Raw genomic sequence first — 10455 nt, forward strand, 5'->3', positions numbered from 1 at the left:
TCCAACTCGACTCATTCATCCTTAGCCACAAGTCCACAACAAATGGTTATAATTTTAGTTTGTAACCCATTAGTTTCTCATTCAAAACTTTATTCTTTTATTTTTTGGGGAATAGAAACAAAATATATTTCCAGATTCTAAAGCAAATAGTTAATTAGCCCGGAACGCAAATATGCAAATGCAATTGAAGCAGCCGGACCAAAACATCAGCATTTCCTTAACTCTTAATGATCTCATCATATGTGCGATTACATACGAAGAGGAGTGAGTCATCTACAAGTTTTTGCCTATCACTTGGCTCACAAAATTACGTTGAACTTAGAAACCCTTTTTCTTATTCTTATATAACAACCAGCAAAGGAGTTTACACTTTTATGATGTATTATAATAACAACTACCTCCCCTGCATGTCAAATGCAGCATACATCTATCACAACATGGCAAAATCATGCTATAATCAAGCTTTTCAGTACCGTTGAATATTCAATAGAATGGAGAGCGAAGTTACAAGAACAAAACCATAAATTAATGAAGAACTTCCTTTATGTGCTGTAGATGAAGTTGAAGACATTGCTGTTGTATTACCTGTCACAGTTTTGTTATTGCCTCTGCACACAGAGAGAAAACCCAAATGCCGCATTAGAATTTGAATAATAACTAGCAATTACATACACAATTTTCTGAGTGTTAGTAAGAAACATGTATCTAACTTACCCAGCTCTCATGTAGATGCAGTTGTCATAGCCTGCAGAATTGAACACAAGTACTTGTTCATAACTTCAATGACAAAGGAAAAATAGAGTATGCCAGACAATTTGACAAAGCACAGCTTTCGGCAAGATATATAATTTAATCAACCACGCTTTCATTCAACAACTCGCACATAAAGCATACCCATCTAGAAAGTACACTTCCTCAACTAAAATGATTTTCATGTTTATAAGCTTTTTTCAAAGCATACCTAGCTTGTTCAGAGTCGGTCACAGTTAACATGAATAACTTTGAACATCCAGGATTACTACCAAAACAGTTTCAACTACTAAGGTCCTAATTTTTTTTTTCCGATTTGAGATCTTTCAATTAATTCGCAATCAATGGTTATGTATCCAATAGTTAATGAATAAACTAGTATATATGATAAGAGAAAAGGCAAATAAAAATAAAACCGATGATGAGTTGTAACGAACATACTTGGATCCTTATCAACCTTAACACCTGTCCCTCCAAAGCTACAGGCAACATCAGAAGCCCCATTTTGCTGGTAATAGCTATTAAAAGCGTATGAAGCATGCGAGACAAGGTTATCTGGCTCATAACAAGGTTGGCTAGGCTGAATGGCCGTACAATCCACATTGCCAGGACCACAAGCCCAATCTACAGCATTCTGCAAGTCCATTTGTGAGGCTTTACTTGAAGCAATGCACCATGTTGTTCCATTTGATCTGGTTATATTAGCCGAGGTAGTCATGTCAACAGCACCTCTTCCAGTGAAATCCAGGTTATACACACTTGTCTGGTCTGGATAAAATAATCCCCAGTTCCTTTCGGATTCTAAACCAGGCTTCCTATTTTCATTGAACAATGAAAAAATGTAGACATCTAGTTCCTGCCCAGGCTTTGCAGGGGTGCCAGTGTTGTTGATAACATGCCTTATCAGATTAGCATTATATCTCTGTGCATTATCAGGAGTTGCAGCCGTCTCCTTAGGCGACCCTTTGGAAGGCCAACCTGTTTCAGTCACCATGATCTTAATCGTTCGGAAGTTTAGGGCCGTCAGCGCAAAGTAAATAGCATCAATCTGTGCATCAAACATACTTGTGTACAGCAAACCAGTGTTTGGATCAATAACTTCAGAGGATGCCTCAAATAGTGCATAGTCTAAAGGCACTTTCTTTGGGGAATCTCGGTAAGCATAATAAGGATACATATCAATCATAAACGGTGACTGGTTTTCAGCAAGAAATTCTAGCATTGGCTTTAGGAAATATGCATGGCTGCTATTAAAAGCTCCAGCCGAAGGTGGAAACGATCGGGACAGAACTCCCAGAGAATGGGTACTGGATACCCTTATCTTTTTGTGCAGCCCAACTTTCTTGAGTGCTGTAAGGACATTGGTCATGGCAGGCACTACAAACATAGAGGCGTTATTGGGACTTTCGGTGACTTCGGCACCTACAGTAATGTATGTGATCTTTGTGGCCGGATAGTAAGGAAGGATGCTGTTTCTGAGCCAAGTATCTGCATTAGACTGGAACTGGGAGAGTGAGAGCAAATCAGAATTGGGAACCCCTACCATAAGCTCAACAGGGGTGTTTGCAAAGGCCTTGAGGACCTGTATGTTGGAATCATAAATCCTGACATATTTGATCTTATGAAGCTGAACCAACTGAGACACCTTATCAGGTGTAGGGAGGTCATCAGCATTTCTTCCATAGCAGATCCCAATAAAGCTCCCAGAGCAGCAATCTGACACAGATTTGCATCAACATTAAAAGGGNGTTTAAATTTGAGAAAGGAGAAAATAACAATCCATGACTTTGTTGTTCAATCTAAATGGCACAAGGTGTGTCACATTATAACATGAAGTAGGTAGATACCACCAAGTCCCCACACATTAAGTTTCAAACTAAAAACAGAGCGACATGTGATTCTAGCAACAAGTAATAACACTGGGTTTTGGAAGCTAAGAAAGAACCACCAACTGCATGCACATAAAAAATAAGGTTGAGAAGCACCGACATTCTTTGAAGCAAATTAAAGCTGGAAAAATTGAAGGTTCTGTCACTCAATTAAAAAAAAGGAAGAAAGAGAAAGAAACAGGGGGAATGGTGATGTGAGTGCAGAGTGAAGAAGAGCAAAAGACGAACCTGGAAGAAGCATAAGGAAAAGCGAAGCCGCAAAGATGATGAGAGCGAAGCGAGTGGCCGCCATGTGCAGCTGCCTCTGCGGCTCTGCCCCCAACTTTACTTGTAACTAACAACGAGAGGTGAAGCTGAAGCTGAAGCTTCTACTTCTTCTTCTTCGTTGTTGAAGCTTTGACCTCCTCACCTAACGTTCCGATGCGCAGAAAAAGTAACGACGGCTCCTTCTCTTTCTCTGTCGGAGCTAACACAGTCACATTACAGTGTGATGATTTTTTTTAAGAGCTTCAACTTCACTCAGACACACTCTACTTTACTTCTCTTACATCTCCTCACATTATTATAAAAAAAAAAAAACGAAGTATAATCTAATTTTAAAAAGTATATACCTAAAAAAATTACATGTAACCGCAACTTTATTTAATAATAATAAAAAAAAAAAAACAAATTCAGCTTTATCTACCTAGTTCAAGTAATTATTCCATAATGATCAAATTTATATAAATATGAGAATGAAATAATATAACATTAAACTGTTATATGAGAGACATGGCTACTAATCATATGTTTAAATTGATAAATGTTTTACTTGTATAAAATTCTTAGAAGTTAGAATCTTTTTGAGTACTTGATCAAATGATCAAATTTTGTGTCCATCTGAATTTGAATTTACTCTACCTGAATTATTGTAGAATTTTATTTCTAAATGATTAGTATTTAATTTATTTATTGTGTTGAATGTATAGCGGGCGAGGAGAAGACACCAACAACACATAATAAAGCCAAAAAAAAAAAAAAAACCAAACATTGCTGCCCGTTGGAGTGTGTCAGGGTAAAAGCGTGCCACTCCACTCACACCTCATTTTCATTTTACACGTCTTTCTCAATTCCCAACCTTTCTAAAAAAAATAAAAAAATATTTTTCACTTCAATCTTTATTTTCAAGTTCGTTGTAAATGTCATCAGAACTTCACCATGGGTTATGCGATCTTATGCCCTGAATAATGAAATTGGCAAAAGATAAAATGAACTTCAAACGCTATTTATAGAATTTGGTAACTTTAATTTCGTTCACTCACTCACTCACTCACTCACTCACTTGATAGCAAATTTGAGAAAGAACGTTTCCTTCCTCTAAGCCAGCAAAATTCCCACACATTCGTTCCTTTAAACTAGCGAACAAAATTGTCAGATAATACTTATAATTTATAAATATAAATAATGGTGTATTTATATATAATTATAATTTGTAAATAATGAATTTTTTTATTTATTTAAAATGGCCTATTTGTGGACCATAACCTAGATTCATTTGGGCTCGTCAACATCATTCCCATGCTTTTATGTTTGTCATTCGGCTCTTTGCCTAATTGCCCTGCATTAATAATTGACTAAGTAAACACCAAAAAATAATAATAATAATTGACTAGTAATTTTTTTATGAAAAGTAAGTTTGTGTTAACGTGATTTATATTTGATAATCGTTATATTAAAATGGATTATAGTTAAATAAATATTGTTTGGATTATATTACTCAAAATCACTTTTAGATAAAAAATTATTAAAAAAATATCAATTTAAATAATTTTTTATATTATCCTATCATTTTACTTTAGATATTTGAATAGATCTTATTAATTTATTTTATAATAAAATTAATATTTACTTACTAAATTAAAGTAACATATACAAATTGATAAAATATATTTTAATACATAAAAATACTAAAGAGAGTACTATATATTTTATAATGTCAAACAAAAAGAAAATATTCTATATTATTTTAGTACCGTTACTATTCTTTAATTTAGTATAATTTTGGACTATAAATTTTTATAATTAGTATATATTAAAAACAAAAATAAAGTACAATAAGAAGTACAATTTGATCGAAACAAATCTAAAAGATCTTGATAAAAAAAAATTAGAACGAAGAACCACAAAGAACTAATGTAAAAGTATATGGTTACTTGTATCTTTTTTATAGAAGAAAATAAAAGATAGGGTTGGTAGAAAAGAAATAAATTTCTCACATAATTTCTCAATGGTAACCAGCTACCATCAACGTGAATGCAGAAGCTACAATTTTTAGCTTCACGTGAACGTGTGTTCAGAGGTGAAAGCACTTCTGTGTTCAGAAGTTCCCAAAGTTGCCAAACATAAAAATGAAGCGTTACAGATATTCAAACGCGCTTCTCTCTTCCCCCACGTAAACCTCAAACACATCATCCTAAGTATGTGTAGTAGCAACTGAAGTCTAGTTGAAATGATATATTAGTATGCCTCTTAATATGCTATATCTAGATTCGAATCTTGGATTGGGAGCTATTCAATCCATCCGACAAAAAAAATTGTGTAATAATTTAAAGTTAATAGCGAACAATAATCTAAATTTTTTATTTAAATTAATATTTAAAATAGCTATTTGCATAAAAAGAAACAACAAAAATCATGAGCGAAGAGAGCAGTGGGAGCGGGGTTGTTCGGAGTGACAAAAGTGGGAAGCATGATGAAGTTTTCGGTGAATCTAAGTTAAGGTTATCTCATAAAAGTTTGGATCCTAACATTATTCATGATAAGGACACTAAGATGAAGTCGCTGGTAGAACCTTATATTGGATGCTATAGTGGTTAAGGTGTTAGAAAAACATTATAGCTACACTGCCTTGTACTAGAAACTTAGGGCGGTCTGAAAAATCATGGGAGGTTATGAAATACTCAACATTGGAATTGGATATTTCTTAGTAAAGTTTGATTCCATGGAAGATAGAATTATAGGAACAAAGTGATGCTTGGGGACCTTGGTTGATCAAGAGTAACTATGTAGCTGCCAAACTATGGAAATTGAAATTCGGATTATGTAAGGTTTCTTTTGGCTCCACATTGGTATGGATCCGTATATCTGGATTACCTATCTGGTGCTATCAAGAAGGAGCAATGTTGCGAGTTACGACTGCAGTTGAAATTCCTATCAAAGTAGACTTGGCTATAAAGTCGGCAGAGAAAGAAAAATATGTCCGAGCTTATATCCAAATTGATTTAAACTTATTAGATACAAAGAAGATAACAGTGGATAGTTTCGACTAAGAAGTAGAATATGAGAGCTTGCAACTCATTTGTGGGTCTTGCTCATGTTATAGTCATATGGCGAGAGAATGCAAGGAAGCGTCTATTTCGAACTGCAACCATACAGTTACCGTAAGAAATGAGGAGTTATCTCAACAAGGTATGAAAAAAGACAACGACATGGTGAAACTAAACTCCTCGGCGGTAAATTCCAATCGGGATGGAAAATTAAAAAGAGAAAATGTATAAATTTGACATAATTAATTGAGAAGATCAAGAGAAGAAATCAATCCCGAATTATGTGGACGACAAGGTGCATGAAGATCACGCAACTGATCATGCTCATGTAGAGGATATTAGTTGGACACAAGCAGTGAGAAAAGAAAAAGTAAAAAATAATTTCTTACTATTTCATTGTCCCATAAAAAAAGGCCCCAAACTCCATACAAGAAAACTCCTCAAGCCAAGAACTATATGAAAAAAGGTATTTCCATTAAGCTAATGACTAACAAAGCCAATCAATCTCATCACAGTGGCACTTCCATCCAAGGAGGACGACTAACATTCCAAAGAATCAATACACTGGGGCTTTACCTCAGCCTCTCTTTGTTGGAACAGTAAGGAAGCGTCGTTATCCAGCCTCCCTTCATGGATTGCCATTGGATAAAACAAGTAGTGTAGAACCGCTAGAGAGCTTGCAGCTCCAGGAGAACAAGTCCAAGATAAGGAAGCGGCAAGATCTTTATCCTAATGTCCTTGTCTCTCTTTTTATTCTTCTTTATTTTTATGGACAAGTTTAATATTATAGTTTAGAATGTGAGGAGTGCATCTAACAAAATGACCCGGATACACTATAAAAATCTAGTAAGAATTTATCAACCTTTTTTATTCATTCTTGTAGAAACTAACTCAATTCGAAAATTTAAAAAAAATTGGAAAAATTTAGGGTGCATTTAGTTTGCGTTTTCATTTTTTGTTTTTATTTTCAGTGTTTTTTGTTTCTTGAAATTTTTGAAGGAAAAAAGTGGAACAATAAATTCCTATTTTTAGTTTTTACCTCCTATTTTCACTATTTTCTTCACAAAATTCAAAAAATAAAAAACACTGAAAATAAAAACAAAAAATAAAAATGCAAACCAAACGCACCCTTGATATTGTTGAGGCTCTAGAACATAAATGTGGTATTTGGTTTCTTTTTTCTTTATCTAATATCAACTACAATGTTATTGAGCTCTTTGGACCGTGTGTAATTGTAAAAGTGAATATGTGATGCACTTTCTGATGCTGCAGTGCTATTTAAGACAGTCCTCAATTCAACAGAAGAATTCATCTCTGGGATCATTTATCTCAGCTTGCCTCTCAATATGACAAACCTTGGTTTATCTTTGAAAGATTTTAATAAAATTCTGAGTTCAACACATAATAATGGTTGTTCTTTCTCTACTAATAGAGCTGGATTTTTTTCTTATACTATTGATAATTGTGGTTTTTTGGAACTCAAGACCATTGAGAGAAATTACACTTGGTACAGACATATCCAGAATGGTCGAGACATAGCCAAAAAGATAGATATAGTCTTCTCTAATAAACTGTGAATTACTCAATTTCTTGAAGCATATTCTAAAAATCTAAGCAGATTACATTCTGACCACTACCATTTCCTTGTGCATGGCTATGGAACCTCTAAGAAAAAATGTAAAATTCCATAAATTAATAAATAATTAATTAATAAATTAATTATGAGTCAAGGATATTAGAAAATTAAATTTTATAATTTAAAAAATAAAAATATTTAAAAAATAAATTTTAACACTAATTTTAAAGATTTTGGCCCAAAGTTAGACTAACAGATCGAATCGATTGAACCGAACCCGTATTGGGCTCAAGGTCCAACGTATATATGATGAACTTAGTCACCCCCCTTTCTTCATTACAAATCACGCTAAAGGAGAAGAGAGAACTTAGAACCCTAACCCCTTTTTCACTCCCAACTTTATCTCCTCATAATTTTCAATCCGGAGCTCCGATTGATGAGCCGTATGTGGTCACGCGTTCGTCTAAAGACCCTCTTCAATCTTATCTGAATAAAGTGGTAAGAAACTTTGTATTTCATGCCCAGTTTTCTCTTCCTTTTTGAATTCGCGTTTTGGTTAAGGGTATTGAGTGATTTTGATGATTTTGGTGGTTTAGGTGTAATCTAGACTTGTATAATTGTTGGATTTTATCCCAATCATCAATGGGTAAAGGTAAGAACCATTAACCCTTTAAATCTTCCAATTTTATAAGATTAGGGTTTTAAAATTGTAAATGTGTATGAAATTAGATTGAATATATATAAAGTTGACATCAAATTAGTGAAGTGGAGTGTTTGAATTGGAACTCTAGGGGTTAGAAGCTTGGCAAGTGGACTTTGGAGGCTTGAAAACTGGTGGAAACGAGGTCTTGAGGTGTTTTTTGGCTTGAAAAAAATCGGTCAAGGTATGATTTCGATTTCTTGTAGTTAACATATAATGTTGCGTAAAAACATAGGCTAGTTGCCTTAGAATAGGTTTGAATAATGTGAATTTGGTTAATTTGATTGATTAGATATGGTATGTGCATGTAATGTGAATTTTTGATGTTCAAATATTGAAATTTTTGGAAGAACTGTGAAATTGAGTTGACAATATATTGGATATCGAATATTGATAATTGAATGTGTATATATGTGATGTATGAGGAGTATGATGATGAGTTGATGTTCAATATTGGTATTTATTGAATGGATTGGAGGATTTATGTGTTGATATATTTGTGGAGTGATTGAGAGGTATGTGACAATGGTTAGGAGTAATTAGCATTGATTTGGTTGTGATTTGGATGTAATTATGAATGAAATTGTTGAATATATAAATTGGTGAAGTTGGTTAACTTATGTGTGAAAATAAATTGAATGGATTGATGAATTTATGTGTTGGAATAATTATAAAATGGATAAAGAGTATGTGTTAGTGTATATGAGTAAATAGAAATGATTTTGTTATGATTTGGTTGGTTTTGGATTGAGAATTTTGGAAAACAAAATGTTTTGAATCTTTGGAAAAAAACTGATTTTTAATCAACTTTGGCGGGTCATAATTTGGCCCTTGGAATTTGGAATTGAGTGAATTTTATCTTAAATCGAATATGATTATAAGATCTTTAAAACGGTTTAAAGATAAAGAAAAATGGAGTTTTGTAGATAAAGTTATGAACATTGGAAGTTAGGTATAAAAAACTGAATTTTGAGAGTTTGCAGAAAACCAGAATTTCTGGTTTATGTGCCCACACACCCTATCGTGCACACGCACAGAACAGGACGTGTGATGAGACTCTGGTGCGTATACACGAGGGGTGTGCGTATGCACGAGGGGTGTGCGTATACACAGGCTGAAAATTCACTCTGGTGCGTGAGTACGCATAAGCCCTGTTTTTCACACAAAATTCTGTTTTAACTGTTTGACCTTTCTGACAAGCTTGTAAACTTCTACAACCCCTGTTTAAGGTCCGATAGATAGTTTTTAGATTTCGGAATAAGAGCGAACATATTGAGGGTGTTGAATTGATATTGAAGAAAAATGAATAAAGTGTAATGAGAGTTATGATGAGGTTAAATGATTTTTGATTGGGACATGATGAAAATGATTATGATGTTGAGATGTTGAGTTACGACAGAAATAATTATGATAATGAGAATGATTGATTGTGATTATGAGAATAATGTAAATGATGATGAGACTGAGATATGATAATGGCGTGATTATGATTACGAGTGGAGTTGATTAAGTGATAAGGAATTAAGGTTAACGATTGAAACACCTGGACAATACGCAAGGGTTGTGGTTCGACCTAGTTTCTCTAGGTTGAGTTTGTAAATACCCGCCTGGGTAGTACGCAGTAGTAGTGGTTCATTCCACTTGCTCTGGATTAAGCGGGTAGTATGCAAGGATTGTGGCTTAGTCCCACTTGCTCCGCGAGGTGGTGTTTCTGTCCAGGGTTCGCTACTTGATATGTAGGATTTTGGCTATATAACTGACAGATGATATCATTGCCAAAGGGTAGACATGCATCGTGTGTATTTGAATGATTTGTTTGAGTATGCATTTGTTTGGCTTGCCTAATTGCTTATTTGTAACTAACTACTATTTGATCTAATTGCTGTATCTGTTACTATAATTATATTTTCCTTATCTGTCTTGTTTGTGTTTGTTTTCTGAGAGATCCCTTATGCTGGTGGAGGAGATGCTGAGGGTCGTTCTACATGTTAAAATGGAGGTTTGTAGAGAATGAGAAGTGAGGAGTTAGATTAGATTCCTTAGATATAGTTATCATATTCTGGAACATTATTTATTATATATGTGGGCACCGTTACCATACTAAAAACCTCCGGTTCTCATTTCATACGTATTTTTTGTTTTTCAGATACAGGACGTGAGGCACCATGCTGAGCGTACTGGAGACTCTTACAGAAGCGAAGATATACTTTTGGGGTTTTCATTATATATATATAT

The 10455-nt window shown here is 34.2% G+C and overlaps 1 protein-coding gene across 2 annotated transcripts; it reads right to left on the reverse strand.

Moving 5' to 3' along the window:
- On the reverse strand, positions 308 to 3223 carry LOC107630196 (glucan endo-1,3-beta-glucosidase 13). 2 transcript variants are annotated; one of them, XM_016333268.2, is made up of 4 exons: positions 2868 to 3223; positions 1192 to 2466; positions 715 to 745; positions 308 to 608 (listed from the first exon to the last, which is right to left on the reverse strand). In XM_016333268.2, the coding sequence occupies exons 1-4, from the start codon at positions 2929 to 2931 to the stop codon at positions 467 to 469; spliced, it is 1512 nt and encodes a 503-aa protein (XP_016188754.1). In that variant the 5' UTR covers positions 2932 to 3223; the 3' UTR covers positions 308 to 466. The 2 variants fall into 2 exon arrangements, with proteins under 2 accessions (XP_016188754.1, XP_016188755.1); XM_016333269.2 differs by having other exon boundaries at positions 1192 to 2469; positions 2874 to 3222.

The sequence above is a fragment of the Arachis ipaensis genome, chromosome B03, assembly GCF_000816755.2.
Source record: "Arachis ipaensis cultivar K30076 chromosome B03, Araip1.1, whole genome shotgun sequence".
Lineage (NCBI taxonomy): Eukaryota > Viridiplantae > Streptophyta > Magnoliopsida > Fabales > Fabaceae > Arachis > Arachis ipaensis.

What these genes read in the sequence shown, in the direction of transcription:
- LOC107630196 (XM_016333268.2), bottom strand. Translation starts at nt 2,931, where the DNA reads ATGGCGGCCACTCGCTTCGCTCTCATCATCTTTGCGGCTTCGCTTTTC. An exon ending in TTTCCTTATGCTTCTTCCAG is followed by an intron (nt 2,467 to 2,867) that starts GTTCGTCTTTTG and finishes AATCTGTGTCAG; the next exon opens with ATTGCTGCTCTGGGAGCTTT. An exon ending in TAAGGTTGATAAGGATCCAA is followed by an intron (nt 746 to 1,191) that starts GTATGTTCGTTA and finishes TCAATTCTGCAG; the next exon opens with GCTATGACAACTGCATCTAC.